This window comes from Danio rerio, chromosome 21 (assembly GCF_052040795.2).
Source record: "Danio rerio strain M-AB ecotype USA chromosome 21, GRCz13ab, whole genome shotgun sequence".
Taxonomy (NCBI): domain Eukaryota; kingdom Metazoa; phylum Chordata; class Actinopteri; order Cypriniformes; family Danionidae; genus Danio; species Danio rerio.
The window spans coordinates 25,889,387-25,906,162 of record NC_141041.1 but is presented as its reverse complement, the minus strand read 5'-3'; the positions used below and the strand labels follow the sequence as shown (position 1 = coordinate 25,906,162).

Genomic DNA, 16,776 nt, shown 5'->3' with positions numbered 1-16,776 from the left:
AGTCTTTAATCTTAAACATGTTATGCAGTAGTGCTGTTAGCTCACTTGCACTTCAAAGAGATATATTTTGGTTCAAAAGCTTCATGTTAAAATTTGCATAAAACAATTATTAACTAGTATTGGTATCATAACTTAAATCATATGAATATGAATGCCAAAATGATTGATGTAAGCCACCTAACAGTGTTTGTTCTGGCTTTATTCTTAGATCCATATGCCTGAAACAGTCCTGCCACCAAAACCAAACAAGGTGCCAGATCAACCAGTGGCAATTCTTCAGCCTCAGCCTCAAATGCAGACGCAACCTCATACTGCATTTCGGTCTCAACCTCAAGTTCAGCCTCTTCCTCAGTCACAAGCACAGCCACAGTCTCAGCCCAGATCACAGCCCAATGCTAGAGTTGCACCAACCCTGGCAGCACCTCATGATCCTGTGGAAAAACCATGGGAAGCCATAAAGCCTGTCCATCCAAAAGGAGATAGTGCTTCTCAACAACACCACACTCAGGGAGTGACACCACCAACACCCCCTATTCGCTCGATTGAAAGTAAACTAGCAGCAGCTGCACTTTGCAACACCGAGGCTGCAAACCCTGCCAACTTTCATGCCATGTTAGAGACATCCATGAGGGGATCAGTAGAGGAGACTCCCCCACAGTCTCATCCGCCTCACCGCAGATCGTCTACTCATCAGTCAGGTTATCTTTATCACACAAAAGGGGAGGCAGCCTTACTGGACCCCACCACAGAGGCATATTACCATCAGCGGGTAACCCCTTCAGGTCAGGCTACAGTGGGGTACCATTACCGGCCAGAGAGTGTTCCACCTCACATTTCTTACGTGTCAAAATCAGAGCCACACATTTCCTACAGAGGTCATGGGGATGGTCGATACAATACAATTGGACCTAGATCCTACCACCAGTCTATCAAATCTCGTGGTTCACTTAGAAGTGAGTACATCTCTCCAAGCTCATTACACCACTCCCATAGCTACAGCCAAGCAGATGGACCAACCGTCTACCCAACAATTCGCAGGGTCCACTCCTTACATGTGCCTCCCACTGCTATTCGCTCAATGCCAGTCACCAGAACTGAGGTACCACCAGATGATGAGTTATTTTACTACCAGCGCCCAATCTACCACTGCAAGTCTCACCAACCATCATCTCAAGTCGACTATCACGTCACACAACTGCAGCCTTATTTTGAAAATGGAAGAGTTCAGTACCGCTACAGCCCCTACTCTGGCTCTCACGTTCTGGAATCCCCTTTCTATGATGTGGACCATTATGGTACTATCCGCTTAAGGCACGTCCATTCCTTCAGTGGTCGGGACAGTGCCCCTCTCCTTCGATCTGGAGCAAAATCTGGAGGCTACCACTACCTTTCACGGCATGTTATTCCTTTAAAGGAGCATGGCTTCATAAGCAGGGACATGCCACCTTACAGTGGTTCAAAAGGGAGTATTTACTTTGCATGGGACCCAGAGGAGGCAGAAAGGCTGCGCATACACTCCATCCGTAGGGAAAGCAGAGCAAGGCAAAAGGTTAAGGGTTCTGTTATGTCTCAATACGACAATGTAGGACCCTACATGCCTGTGGATGTTGACATGTTACATTTGCGCAGCAAATCAGATCCTGGAAAAACTGTATTGGTGTCCTCGGAGAGCAAAGAGGCCAGATACAATGTTGTGCCTGGATCTCAGCATGCTCCCAGACACTTGATCTCTGATCCAGATGTCCTAATGTATATGGAAACAGAGAAGCACTGCCAAGGAAATGGAATGGGGGAGAAAACCACCAAGCAAGGCAGCTCTAGGACCTACTCGTCTATACATTCACATCAATCCCAGCTTCCACCACTAAGCCGGCAGCACTTACCAGAGGGTGGCCATCATGACCCAAAGTTTGAACCAGGGGAAAAGCAACTGAGTGGTAAACATTGGCAGGAACATTCGGACAGCAGGAGTGCTCAAGCACGTTATGAAAGGTCTGATTTGGATCGCCACATATGCAGGGTGAAGGCCACTAGCAGTGCCAGTGAAGATGAACAAGCTGCTCCTGTGAAGCCGGCTCCTCCACCTAAGCCCGAGAGATCCCATAGTGTTCGAGAGCGGCACCATTACAACCAGTCCAGTCTTCCTGCATATTTACCAGACAATTCAGATAGAGACCACAGTGGAACATACTCCCATCAGTCACAGGGGCAGAGACAAAGCACCGTTACTTTGCAGTCGCATTACGACAACCTGGATGACTATCATCCAGTACCTCAATCCCAAACCACGCTAGCAAATCGGGGTTGTTCCAGTTCCTATCATAGCCCCGGTTTCTCAACTCCACACAGTAATCGTGCATACTCCACTGCCTTGGGACAGGGTGCCTTCATACAAGCTGAGCTTTCAGTGCAAAGGCCAGAGACTGAGATAAATGCTGAGTGACCAGGCATTTAGTCGCAAAAGAGACACATTTGGAACATTGTTGGTGTCAATAATAATTGAGTTGAAGTTCAGCAGCCTCTGCGGGACAGTGGACTGCCTTCTGACTGTTTGCGTTTCTTTTTCTTTGTTTTTTTTTGTAAATGTACAAAGAAGTGTAACATAATTTTTACCGAACTGAATGTACCATAATTTCATTGGTTTAAACATTGACATGGAGATACAACTTGTTATGATACTGTAGATACTCTGTGATATTGACAAATGGTACATGAGTCATAACCAGACGAGTTATGTATATCTGAAAAGTACTACTGGATATAAGGGACTCTTGTTTTATTATTTTTGAAAATGTCTGGGACTGGGTATAAATGAAGTGTAAAGGTTTGCATTTTAGAAATGCATGTAATCTTATCTTTTACAGAACAGTTCTGTGTACCTTGATATAAATATATATTGTGTACTTTCTGGATGTTACAGTAACAGTGGAAGGGAAGCCCTGTTTAAGTCATCCTACATTCATTTTACACAAGGTGGTACATGCAATTCTTTATTTCTGCCTTCAGCCTGGGGGCACCAAAATGTGCATTCTTCATTTTGTCCAAACTGTGCCATTACTCATTTAGGTTTTATCACAAGCAACTGGATTTACTGTCTTTCTTTGAAAGCTTGACATGATTTGACTGAACTCTTCTTGGATAGGTTGCTCTTTATTGTTAGGGGGACCAAGCGATAAATGTGGATCGCAGAAGTATTCATTAAGAAGTTGTTTGACTACGCTTAAAGGTGAAAGAGCCAGTGTGAAGTGACTTGGACCCATTTCTCCCCTCCATGTTAAGAAAAATGTGAGCTTTTGATGCATTTAGCAGTTATATTATGTTTCTGACTGATTTTAGACCAGCACCTTACTTACATTTTGTAACAAGCCGCATTACTAAATTTCACATAGACGTTCTGTAAGGGAAGTTGTTTACCTAAAAAGGTTGTTCATTTCATTCGGCTGCACAGTTTGTGCTTTCACAATGAGGACAATTTTTATTGCTCTCAGAATTAGCCTGTCAGGTGGAGATAAACCTATATATTAGTTATTGGAAAAGGCAGTTAATGATCAGGGGACCCAGTTTTGCCAAGTCATTGCATGTTACCGTTCTGTCAGACAGTAATTATTATTGTATAACAATGCCTTTAATTCATATTGGTAATAAGTATACAAATGAGCCCAAGCTCACAGTTTGTATGTTTGTGGTTGATTCCCTGATAACATCTGTTTTTGTGTTTTGCCAAGTCTTATGTTCACCAGCAGTTTGATTGGCGTTTAATATGCTGTTTTCTCTTGTTTTTGTTTGTTTTAGACTGTGAAAATATGGTTGGGTGTATTAAATAAAGACACTCATATGTAACCTCTTTTTTATGGGACCAAACTAACATTTTAATGAAGCATCTCCATTCTTGCACTCTTCTCATGAAGACTTGACCCGAAACCTTTAGCATTAAACGTAGACTAATTAAATCAAGCTTGTATCACCATTAAATCAGATTAATTTCAGTCTCAATGACACCTGCTCCTTGAATGCACTTTTGTTATCATTTTTTGTTGTTGGTGGTGCAACATAAATCTGTAGTGTAATACAGTTTCAGTCTTGATTTAATTTGTCTGCAAAATGGATTGTTGTAAAAAGACCTTCATTAAGATTTGATATTTTTAATCTGAAAAGCTGTTAGTAAATCTAGTTTTTGGTTCTATTCCCTCAAACCTCCACTCATCTGCCCGAGGAGCCACCTAGCTGAACATCTTTCTGTAATACCAGGAAAGTATTATCATACAGTATATGTTGACTATGACTGATAGTATGTTCACATTTAGCCATGGCTCAAATATATTTGTGATAACAAATGGAGAATTTCAGTGTCACCTCTGAACATAAAATAAAACTTAGCCTGAAAAAAAAATAATAAACGAGTCACTTATTCCATTCTTTATGGCATTTAATTATTAGCTATTTCATGCTTTCTGATTTTTTATTTCCAGTAATGAATCCCTTTTCTTGCATTTTAGTGTAGTAAAATCCCAATTAACTAGCACAACTGTGTTCATAACTGTATTCAATAAGCCAGCATTTCTAATACAACTGCAGTTTTAGGTTTTTGGATGTATTTGATTATTTTCAGTTGCCAAAATACCATTGTGTGCCTCAAAATTATTGATTTTTCTTTTATGTCTAAATCTTTAGGATAGTATGCAACAACATTCTGTAAAGATACTTTATGATACGCATACTCTAAATACATCTAACCACATTTTTTGATTACTAATGTTCATTGCTAAGCACTTTATTTAAACAAATTTAAAGGCGTTTCTCTCTCAGTATTTAGATTTTTTTTTAACCGTCAGATTTGGTATTTTCAATAGTTGCATATCAGTATTTTGTACTGTCCAAACAAACTATACATGAACAGAAGGCTTAATTATTCAGCTTTCCCGTGATGTATAAATCTCAATATATACAAAATAAAATGACACTTATGGTCTGTTTTGTTCTACTGGGTAGCACAGTTGCACTAGAAATTATATATATATATAATATTTTCTTCTCAGAATTCCACTAAAAAGTTTAAATGAAATATTTTGTAACATTATAGGTCTAATTAATATCACGTTTAATCTATTTATAACATCCAAATAAAATTATACTTCAAACAAGGTTTTACTGACCCTCAGCTTTAGAACTACAACACGGAAGCCAACTTGTGAAGAAGTCTTGTGTAATTTAGCTCATATGAAACCCTATGTCAACGATAATTTTATCAACTAGCACACAAACTAACTGATACTGCACTTAAAATGTGTATCATTTTATTAAATAATTTATATCAAAACGATGAAACACCAATACAATAATACATGAGTCAGTTATTTTATAAATCTTGGATCCGGGACCCAAATTGCAGACAAACACACGGTGAAGAATCAGTCAGAGAGGATAAGAGAAGCTTCTGATCTAAGTGCCGACATTTGGGGTGTTTTCATGCAAACTCTGCAGGGCGAGATCTGACCACTTCATCTCTTGCTCTTTGACGGACTCTGTCGACCCACCATTGTCCTGCTCAGCTTCAGGAAGTTCACTCTGTCAGGAGAAAAAAACAAAATTGTCCAATGGGCTTCTACGCAATTTAAACACAGTAACGTTAAAGATATGCTCAAATAGTTTAGGGATTCTTGTGTGGAAATGTAACGTAAATGATGACAAACTATTTTTAAAACTGTATTTGATGTGCATAACGTTATCTCACTGTACACTGCCTTTCATTTATGTTCATTTTACCTTGGGCGTGCGCAAATCGAACTGCACACATCAAAACTCTACATTTATACTATTTCTTACCAGTGGGATCGTCACATCCTCGTATGGCAGTCTGTCCTCTCTCCAGGCATCATCTGTTAGATCAAGAACTCGTCCGTCTCTCTGCACTTCACTGTCCATGATTCGCTTACACGGCAACACACAGTCGACAGATCAAACGACGCAGAAACGCTGTACAGTAAGTTATGTTATGTTTGTTATTACGAAAGCTCCAAAATCATCTGTGTAAGTTCATACAAACCTGTGTAGTCTAGTTCCCAGCGCTGCCGTTTGTTGTTATGTCGCTTTCTGATGACGACATATCCTATGCATCAGACCTTTTCTGGCATATAAATATCTGGACAACTGTATACTTATTATATTTCTATGTTGTCAGCTATTTTTCGCATTAAACATAGTCGCATTAAATATGGCAAAGCAATGACAATGCACGTTTTTATTAATAATTTGTAAATATAATTTTTTTCTTTTTTTGGAAATATGTTCACTAACGTATAAACGAGAGAATCGTTTATATGTTTTCAGTCAAAAGATGCTTATTAATTACAGATTTGTGTACTTTAAATGCATATTTGAAATATATATTTGAGCAGATGAAAATCGATGCACTTTATAATGTGTGTGTGTGTGTGTATATATATATACACACATAAATATACTAATATATAGTATACTAATAAATATACTAATACACATATATTGTAACCATTGTAAAGACATGTAACGTTATACATGCTATACATTCAAACAATATCACCGTTTTGTAAATGTGTAAAACATATTTACAAGTATTTTTCTTCAGTATACAGAATGCATGTAAAAGCCATGCGCGGAGGTCGGGCAAGTAAAAACGACAATTACGTCAAGACGTCAAAAAATCGCCGAATCGTTACAAGCGGTTGAGTCGAGCTGTTCGAAACAACCGATACACGAAGGGTAGATGTACTAACCGCTCAACTAACGCCATGACCAGATCTCGAATCTGACCAATGAGCTGTGAGCAATCGAGCTCGCGCTGTAAGGAAGTGAGCCGCTATTGGCTGCATTCGACTGTGCTACTGCAGTGACAACAGAGGGTCAGAGGGTTTTTACTTCAGCTGTTTTTCCTCGCTGTTGTGTCTTCAAAAGCACCTTTACAGGTAAGCTGACTGTTACCTGCAATTACAGTATTAGCTTTGACTATTTGTAATCAGAAATCACAGGCTGTGCATTCTTTCTTGATCCTCTTTTGTTTATATTGTCTTAAAAGTACAAAGTTACAGTTTACAATGCTGGGGAAGGTGCAATTGCATGTACCTAAGTTAGTATTCTCCGTGTTTTTCTTTACCAGTATTTTGCTTAGATTATTACAGTACTGTTCACATGATTTTCTCTTCACTCACATTTTATGTCAAGACATTATTTTATCCACATGTCAGTTTTGAGACTTTTTTGTATTTTGTCATGCAGTGTTATTTGTTCAGTTAACAGTTAAAGAAAACATCCAAAATATTTTTGCCGTTTGTCCTTTGTCACACTTTATTTATTTGTGCCTGTAAATTTAATCTTCAATACATATTTGTAAAGACTTTTCTCAAAGGGATTTTTTTCTTGTATTCAGCTAAATATCTCCACTTCAGCAGCACTTATAATATATAGACCTTTACAGTTCTGTCTGTACTCTAAAGAAGTTTTAAAGAGTGACAGGTTAAGCAGATTACCAGATAATTTACCAGATTCCAAACATTTTATTGTACAAAAAACGTAAAAAGTATTTTATGGCATTTTGCAGTGTTTTCTGAAATATGGAGCGATAAAAAGAGATCTTCAAATCCCTCCGTAAAAATATGTAAAAAATGTAACATCTTTTGAAGCTCTCTTCTTTTAATGTTCATATTTTTGTAATAGAAGTGTATGCATATTTAATTACAAATATTTTTTATTCATACCTTAATCAGTCAAGTGGAAAAGTATGGTGATAATTATTACTGGCTGCTTTTTTTTAACTCTATTCATTCACCTGCCGTGTCCTGCCTCAGTAATACTTCTGTTCTATCTGTCCTCTTAGGGTGAAAGATGGACCTTGTGCTGAACGTTGCAGATCATTACTTCTTTACTCCATATGTATATCCATCATCATGGCCAGAAGACAATCCTCTGCGCCAAATCATCGGTCTGATGGTGGTCACCAACCTGGGTGCTGCAATTTTATACCTGGGCCTGGGTGCTTTGAGCTACTTTTTTGTTTTCGACCACAAATTAAAAGACCACCCTCAATTTTTGGAGGTTTGTTAGCAGTATAGTTTAGAATCAGGAGTAAAGTGATTATATTATATAATATATTATTTATATTGTTGTTTTTATTAACAGAATCAGGTGCAACGTGAAATAAAGTATGCTTTGTGGTCTCTGCCCTGGATCAGCATACCCACAGTAGCACTGTTCTTCGCAGAGGTCAGAGGATACAGCAAGCTCTATGACAGAGTCGATGATTCTCCTCTTGGTAAGAGATTAGGACTGTGTTCATGAACACTTATCAAAGTTTGTGCTTAGAAAGGATAACTTGAAGGAACCGCTTGCTTTATAAAGGAAGTCATAGTTATTATTTTACATGTTTGGTTCTTTTATAAAGAGAAAGCTGTCTAGAAACCAATAACTTTAATATTAAAACAAAACTGGACGCATTAAAAATGATTGAATGTGAAATGCCTAATATTAGAAAATGCCAGTCTATCAGATGTGCTCTGGATAAATGTGTTACTGTGGGCACACCAATCTCATCCTATTTGTGCTTTTTTTTTGTTCCAGGTTGGTCAGGGCTGATTTTCAGCATGGTCTCTTTCCTGTTTTTCACTGACATGTGCATTTACTGGATTCACAGGTTCCTTCACCACAAGTTGATATATAAGGTATGTGTTATTTATGTCAATGCAGTGCAGTTCAAATATAAGTAAAGACAATGCCTGCATTATTCCTGACATGCTTTTTCAAAATGTTTACAGAATGAATGCAATATAATTTGAAGTTTTAAACCTTTAGACCAACCATTTATCTGAAATTTGTGCAAGCACATAAATTAAAGGTGCATAGGAATCTTTGAACAGTGCTAAAATCTAAAAAAAAAAAAATTAAATTGCATGAATAATAAAACAAAAAGAAACTTCTTACACAATGAGTACATATTAAAAGAAAAGACTAAAATAAACTATAATATATAAATTATTTTATTGTAGTAAATTTTGTAATGTTTTATTTTAAAACTGCAGTTCTTTATTGTTACTTATTTGCTACTATAAAAATATTTTTTGCATTATACTTTTAAATGAATCATTCTTCAATTTAGTTATTTTAGTGCTCCTGGCATTTTATAAGTTGAGTGTTAGGTTTAGTCATTTTAATACCTCAACTTAATATAACAATTTAAGTTCAAACCCAAGTAGTGAATGCTTTTGAATTCACTAGTATTCACTTGATTAATTTGGTAAAATTGTGTGTTTTCTATATATAATAAAATAATTTATTTTTTTATACAAATTTAGCATCCATACAATACGTACATACAGTAATAAAAGTCTTCAACTTGCCTGACTCAAAATACAATCTGCGTGTTAAGTGTGACGTCACACATAGCGGCTTCAGGGTCCGAGTGCTCTATCAAACTGTATGGGGAGACTCAACAAATGGTAATAATAAACGTTTACAAAGCACTGTAATACTTTTGAAAATCCCAATCCCAATATATATAGATCCATGGCTACTATCTGTTGGCCAGAAAGTGATACACTTTTTATAAATTGTTCAAATATTGGTATCTGTAATGCAGCAAGACTGTTGTGTTCACCATAATTTAATGGAAAATTCACTTTGATGTGTGATATGACTAAAAAGTGATCATCATAAAAGAATACTTTCTCAATTTAAATGTGCAGTGGTTTGGATCAGGAAACAGTATTCAAGACTTCATGATTTAACAAGCAGAAATGCTTTCATTTACCAATAAAATTCTTCTTCGCTCTGTACTGTGTAAAAGCTGTTCTTCAATATTTCAATAGATAAAATATCATTTAAATTATATCTAAAAGTAGTATATAATAAAGTTTATATATATATATATATATATATATATATATATATATATATATATATATATATATATATATATATATATATATTTAATATAATAATATTTAGTTTAACATGTTTGTTTTTCTTTCCAGTATTTCCACAAACCACATCACGTTTGGAAGATTCCCACACCATTCGCCAGCCATGCTTTCCACCCTGTGGACGGATTTCTTCAAGGCCTGCCGTACCACATCTACCCCTTCTTCTTCCCTCTGCACAAGGTTCTGTACTTAATCCTGTACGTGTTTGTCAACATATGGACCATCTCCATCCACGATGGGGACTATCGTGTACCCAACATGATGGAGGAGATCATCAATGGCTCCGCTCACCACACTGACCACCACCTCTTCTTTGACTACAACTACGGCCAGTACTTCACCCTGTGGGACCGTATTGGAGGATCCTACCGCTACCCTTCAGCCTTGATGGGCAAAGGGCCACACGACCAAATTAAAAAACTGATGGCAGAAGGGAAACTGATCACAAACAGCTCAAAGGGCCACACTAACAATAATCAAAAAAATGGTATTCACGTCAAGAAAGAGTAGGTAGGCAGGTTTCAAGGTAGGACTTTTGATCTTAAAGGGATAATTCACCCAAAAATGGAGATTTGCTTGTTTATTCACTCTAAGGCCATCAACGATGCGGGTGTCTTTAACTCCTCAGTAGAACAATAACAATTATTTTTAGCAGAAAATGAATACCAGTTTCTCCTGATGATAATACATTAAGGTCTTACACTCTAATACACTAACTGCGCATAAACGATGTGGGGTGCGTACACTAAAATCCACTCCAATAATAAAATTTAATTAGAAAAAATAAAAAAAACATGGACTGATGCTCTTTAAAATTCGTTTGATTCGATTTTTTTTAAGGTTGAAATCTGAGACCACTTGGATGTGCACTAGGGCTGTGTGAGTAATTTAAATCGAATTGCAATCACAAGTTAAATCACAAGAGGATGAGACATGAAATATATATGTATTATTTAATTTCCCCTATCCAGAGCAAATGCATGACTGCCGTCTGTGTGTGACAGTCCTACTAGTTAATTGAGTGAGCACACTTTGATTCTGCCCAATCAGAATTGCGCAAGCGAACTATGCAGAACGCCCACAATAAAAATAAAAAAAAATCTATCAAATGGGAAAGCTCGGACAAGTGGGATGATAGTGTCTGCCACTTCAGAAGCATTGACAGATAATTTAATATCAAAGACGTCTGTAATATGGGAATATTTTGTTTCAATTACCAAAACAGGTCATTTGTAAGAGCTGTTGTAGAATTTTTGCCGTGGCACAAGGAAATACAACAACCAGCCTCTACAAAAACACCACAAATGGCCATATGTCACCTGAAAGTATTACAAGTGGCACTCAATTTAGTAGCAAGCAAAAACAGCAAAAGTACAATTTCAGAGTTGCTTGTGAATGTTACACCAGGAGATAACTAATGCCATAACTCGCTACTAAAAATTTATACAAATTAATTTCTAAATATTGAAAAAAATTATTTTGATTAAAAAAGTTGGAGTTAGTTAATAACTTTTCTGTTTCTTTTTTTAATGAACACTCACTGCATTTTAGCAGTAAAAAGCTATGATACAGAATATTGAGCTGAAGCTTGACTACAAAATACAAATTAAATAGAAATCGCAATATCTGTAAAAAAAAAAATAGCAGTAAGATTTTTTCCCCAAATCGCACAGCCCTAATGTGCACAATCGCAAAAACCTTTGCAATTTTCACATTTGTATGGGAGGTGATATGCACTTTTTTGCATATGTCTGTTTCTGAATCAATACACCCATTTAAGAAATGATCAAATATACATATACAGCATAACAGTTTCAATAAAACTTAATAAAAAGAGCCTCCTGAACATTATTTCCAACAAAATGGCTTACTATAATTCTCAAAGGGTGGCTCAGTGGTCGCCTCACAGTAAGAAGGTCGCTGATTCAAGTCCTGGCTGGGTCAGTTGGCATTTCTGTGTGGAGTTTGTATGTTCTCCTCGTGTATTCACGTGGGTTTCCCCCACAGTACAAATACATGCGGGTATAGTGAATTGAATTAATTAAATTGGCCGTTGTGAATGGGTGTGATCTTGCCCAGTACTGGGTTGCAGCTCGAAAGGCATCCACTGTGTAAAACATATGCTGGATAACTTTGTGGTTCATTCTGCTGTGGTGACCACTGATGAGTAAAGGGACTAAGCCAAAGAAAAAATGAACGAATCCTCAACCTTAGTGAACAATCCTGATCGTGTTCACTACTGTCCGGTTTGTGTTCGTTCTCAGTCGACAAGACTGACTTCACAGATTGCACACACACATAAACATAATATTACTTTTTAATATGTAGCAAGATAAGATAAACACAAATGTGTAGCCTAGTCCTCCTTATGTGCAATAAACAAACAAAACAAGGCCTTGTGCATGTTTTTGTCCATTAATATGCCATTGTTCTTCAGGAAGCTCACACTCTCTTTTTACCATGGAATGTAGTCAAAGATAACACTGGTGTAAATAATTAGTTTATTGGACAGACCAATTGCTCCAACTCTTAATATATCATCAGGAGCCAGTGGTATTTTTTTGTTTAGCCTGTATTTTATTTATTTACTTTCAGAAAGTTCCTTGCTGTTGACTCACATTTTATGAATCATCCAGGACAACAGGTTCAACCGCATGACTTAATTCTATTGAAGAAAAATGTAATTCCGGATGGCCTGAGGTAGAGTAAATTAGCAGCACTATTCAATTGTTGTGTGAACTTTCTCTTTATAAATGTCGCTATTCATAAGAGACAATATACTTAGCACTGAAATGACCCCGTTCTGCATAAAATTGTCAAAAGGAAGCAATATCAAAATGTGTCTATCTTTGCCAAATAGAAACATTTGCTATGGATACGCCTCTTGGTATTCAAGCCTTTGTGTAACTTAATATGAATTACTTAAATTAACAGGCTTCTATCAAGCAAGCGTCTATAATTTCGCTGTCATAGACATTCAAAGAATGTATGAGGATTGACAGAACTATCCCTTCAAATGAACTCACTTGACCTCTCTATTAGCACTGACTCCGTAGCTCTGTTCATCTATAAACTGATCAAAGGTTCAAAGAGCAGGTGAAGGGTTTTTACTGATCTACAGTTGTCTTGTTTTAAAAGAGATTCTATGGTTTGCTTTTGATATGATATGCACGTTCTTTCCAAATAAATTTACCTCCATATTTCACTGCTGGTGTAATATCGTGATTGGCAATCCGAGGTTATGCCAGGTTATGTAATCAAGAACTCTATTCTTTAGACTGACAGACGCCATATTGCTCGAGTTACAGGAATGTTAATGATGGACTTTGTATATTTGAACCCACTGACATTTTATTGTCCTTTGTAGCGTAGCAACAGCTGATCATGTGCTCCATCATGGCAAACACAAGAGGGCGCTGTTGCATCACACATAATTCACTGGATGTTTGTGATTAAGAAGAACAACCCAAAGCATTGAAAAGGACAGCAACTGGCAGAATTTTTGTTTTCATCACATTTACATCACAAAAGGGCAGATTTTATTGCTTGTTAATAAGGTGTGGGGTGGAATAATCATACAACTTTATTAGCGCAAAACAAACAAACTCAAATTAACCATATTTGTTCTTCATTATTTAAATGAGGAGAGAAACCTCTAGGCAATGCATTGTTAGGCAAATCTAATTCATGCTCCTGTTTAAAAAAAGTCCTGGAAAGCTAATTAGTGTCTATGGCAACCGTTTATGATTTTTATGACTAATGCATCGCTACAAAGGTTACAACAAGAGATTAGCATTCAAACTTAATGTTACTGCCGTTGTATCACTTGTTGGAGATGCTTGCAAACTTTAGGATGCGTTGAAAGGGTAAGCAGTTATTTTGTGCTCAAGTCTGGAGGAAATGTAGATTTCTGTTGCAGTCACATCTAAGAAAAGTTACTTTACAGGAGACAAATAAGGATCTATTTAGAATAATAGTTGAATTTTGAGGCTTCATCGAGTAATATTTTTCAGGTTGTATGATGTGAATATGCTCATTTGTTTAGTTCTTTTTAAAGTACACAATCAACATGGACAGATTGAACATGAATGAAAAATCAGTTTGCAATCGAAAAAAACAAACCACATCACTTTTTTCTCCCTGAATTGCATCATAATACAGAAGTAAAATTACTTTGAATTAATGCAGACTTTGATGTTAACTAAAGGACCTTTATTATAGAACAAGTATGGAATAATATCAGATTTAATTTTTGTGTCTACAATTTGAAACTTTTTTTTTTTTTTTGCTATGCAACAGATGTCTTAATTTATGACATTTGTTAAAGGGTACCTATAATGAAAATCAACTTTTGGACAGAACTGTGTGTTGTTAGTGTGTCCACCGTCATATTGGAGTGATATAAACTAATATTAAAATTTCCTGTCGTTAAAAAAGGGTCCAAATCCCTTCCATTTTGAGGCCCAACACCACGTGACGAATGAGTGTGGTTTTCCCCACCCACCGAATTGATTGACAATCGTGTATTAACATGTTTCCATAGTAATGTGTATAATCATATCAACAAGACAGAACGTGCACAAAGCAACTGAGAGTAAAAGATCTGTTCAGTTAACTGTGATCATCTGCAGAATGAGTTTTACAAGTTTAAAACATTTTTAAAACAGTGCATGTTTGTAATAAAGACAGTAAAATCACTATGGAATTCATCACCACAGCTGCATAGTGTTGGTACAATGACTAAAGAAGACGCCCACAAACTTATACACTACTCTGACATTGGGTGTGACTCATCGTTGCAGAAAGGCTTGAATTAACTCCACAATAAATATATATCAAATAACAGTTGGGAAAGGTCTTACTGTAGTAAGGGAGATCTGCTTCTTTCTTGTCTGTCACTGTGCTGTTTATCTACATGAAGGCTATGACTCACACATGGGAATAGTAGGCGCAGGCAACAAAAACAGCTATGATGTCTTAACAGCTCAAATTTCCCAGAATTAAAAATGTATAATAAATAATCGGATTGGTATTTTGAGCTGAAACTTTACAGACACATTCTGAAGACAAAAAAGACAATTATTAAATCTTGAAAAAAGGGGTAAAATAGGTGCCCTTGAAGTTTTGTTGTGTGCAGATTTATTTTCTGTTACATTTTTTATTTTATTTATATATATATATATATATACATATATATATATATATATATATATATATATATATATATATATATATATATATATATATAGGTTAATTAGGTTAACTAGGCAGGTTAGGGTAATTAGTCAAGTTATTTTATAACGATGGTTTATCCTGTAGACTATCAAAAAATATATAGCTTATCAGAGCTAATAATATTGACCTTAAAACGTTTATTTAAAACTGCTTTTATTCTAGCCGAAATAAAAAAATAACTTGCTCGAGAAGAAAAAATATTATCAGACATACTGTGAAAATTTTCTTGCTCTGTTAACATAATTTGGGAAATATTTAAAAAAGAAAAACAAATTCAACGGGGGCTAATAATTCACTTTAACCGTATATATATATATATATATATATATATATATATATATATATATATATATATATATATATATATATATATATATATATATATATATATATATAGTCTATAAAACAATAGCAGAGTTCAGACCACAGCCATTTGGATACAGAACAATTACATCAGTTAATACTATATGAAAAACCATAATACATATGCTTTCAAATAAAAAGGGCTTGTGAATTTAAAGCAGCAGATGACCTTTACTTGAAGTTAAATACTCTTTTCAAAGATAATATATGGAAAATGGATATCTGTGAACAGCTGATTATACCTTCAGAAAAATGGTGGTAACTATTTACAGAGGCTAGCAATCAGCGTAGTAGGCTGTAATAAAAACCCAAAATGTACTTTATTTTATATTATACTCATGTGAGGGTGGCTGTAACTGTACAGTTTACATGACATATTACTCGCATACTGTACGTGCACCGCTGTAATTTTGTTAAGCTTAAGTATACTTTTTATGCATATGCTAGCCTTTTAAAGTATACTGTTTGACAAATTGAGTTTCATTCAGAAAGGCTTTTCTCTTTACACTTGAGAATGACCGCTTCGAAGGGATTAGGGCAGGGATGAGCCCTTCTGAATGGAACACAGTGTGTGACACCAATCAACTTCTCTCTGCAAAGGATCATGGGGGTCTAAAGTGTCTATTCTTTTAAAGTGGCCTGTTTTGAGCACTTTGGTTTGGAACAACACTTCAAGTTGGCAGATTAGAATGCATCTTTGTAAACATAACAAAAAGTTCCACAAACATGCACATTGCCTTTGAGGGCGCTGTTCCTCATCTTTGTTTTCAGTTTGTTATGTTTTGCCTTCTTTAAAGGTACAGTGTGCATGACTTATTTTTATTCCACTACACTGATGTAGATAGCCTTGTAAATACTCCAAGAATAGCAGTAAGTGACATTGATATAAACTCTAAGCACAGTGACGAATTCTGTCATCAGATGCACTCATCTTTGAAGTATCTCGTCTACCAAATGGTCTATTTTTCCAGTGCTCTCTTCGCAAAACATAACATAAATCAGAAGCAGTTCATATGTGTCCTTTTAGTTTGCTTTGCACAGGCTTAGAATAGGCAAACTGTTATCATTTGCTAATGAGTGTGAACACAAATAAATCTTTACATTTGTATTTAGCATCGTCATTCTTGGTGTGTAAGTCTTAGGGCGTGTTTACACTAGGTATAGTTGCCTTGAACCGTGCCGAAGCACACTTGACCATCTCTCCTCTCCCCCGACGGTCTGCACTCAACAC

At 36.1% G+C, this 16,776-nt stretch overlaps 3 protein-coding genes across 27 annotated transcripts in view; 2 read left to right on the top strand and 1 right to left on the bottom strand.

The window, feature by feature from the left end:
- Window positions 1-3,840, top strand: part of arhgap32b (Rho GTPase activating protein 32b) — a 138,815-nt gene extending 134,975 nt beyond the window's left edge. For all 23 annotated transcript variants that reach the window (XM_087301311.1, XM_087301306.1, XM_087301301.1 and 20 more), the window contains one exon: window positions 209-3,840. In XM_087301311.1, the coding sequence (XP_087157437.1) occupies window positions 209-2,443 (2,235 nt within the window). In that variant the 3' untranslated portion in view covers window positions 2,444-3,840. The remainder of the gene's footprint in view (window positions 1-208) is intronic.
- Window positions 3,841-5,277: 1,437 nt separating this feature from the next.
- Window positions 5,278-6,099, bottom strand: anapc13 (anaphase promoting complex subunit 13). 3 transcript variants are annotated; one of them, NM_001302785.1, is made up of 3 exons: window positions 6,044-6,099; window positions 5,824-5,973; window positions 5,278-5,565 (listed from the first exon to the last, which is right to left on the bottom strand). In NM_001302785.1, exons 2-3 carry the CDS (start codon window positions 5,920-5,922, stop codon window positions 5,440-5,442), a joined length of 225 nt encoding a protein of 74 aa, NP_001289714.1. In that variant the 5' UTR covers window positions 5,923-5,973; window positions 6,044-6,099; the 3' UTR covers window positions 5,278-5,439. The 3 variants fall into 3 exon arrangements, with proteins under 3 accessions (NP_001289714.1, NP_001289715.1, XP_087156286.1); NM_001302786.1 differs by having other exon boundaries at window positions 5,824-5,928; XM_087300160.1 differs by having other exon boundaries at window positions 5,824-5,928; window positions 6,040-6,082.
- A 798-nt stretch (window positions 6,100-6,897) lies between these two features.
- Window positions 6,898-10,724, top strand: sc5d (sterol-C5-desaturase). Its single transcript, NM_001004630.1, is given in 5 exon segments — window positions 6,898-6,941; window positions 7,850-8,067; window positions 8,152-8,284; window positions 8,590-8,690; window positions 9,999-10,724. Coding segments are annotated over 4 exon segments (903 nt in total). The 5' UTR covers window positions 6,898-6,941; window positions 7,850-7,857; the 3' UTR covers window positions 10,458-10,724.
- The last annotated feature ends 6,052 nt before the right edge of the window (window positions 10,725-16,776 follow it).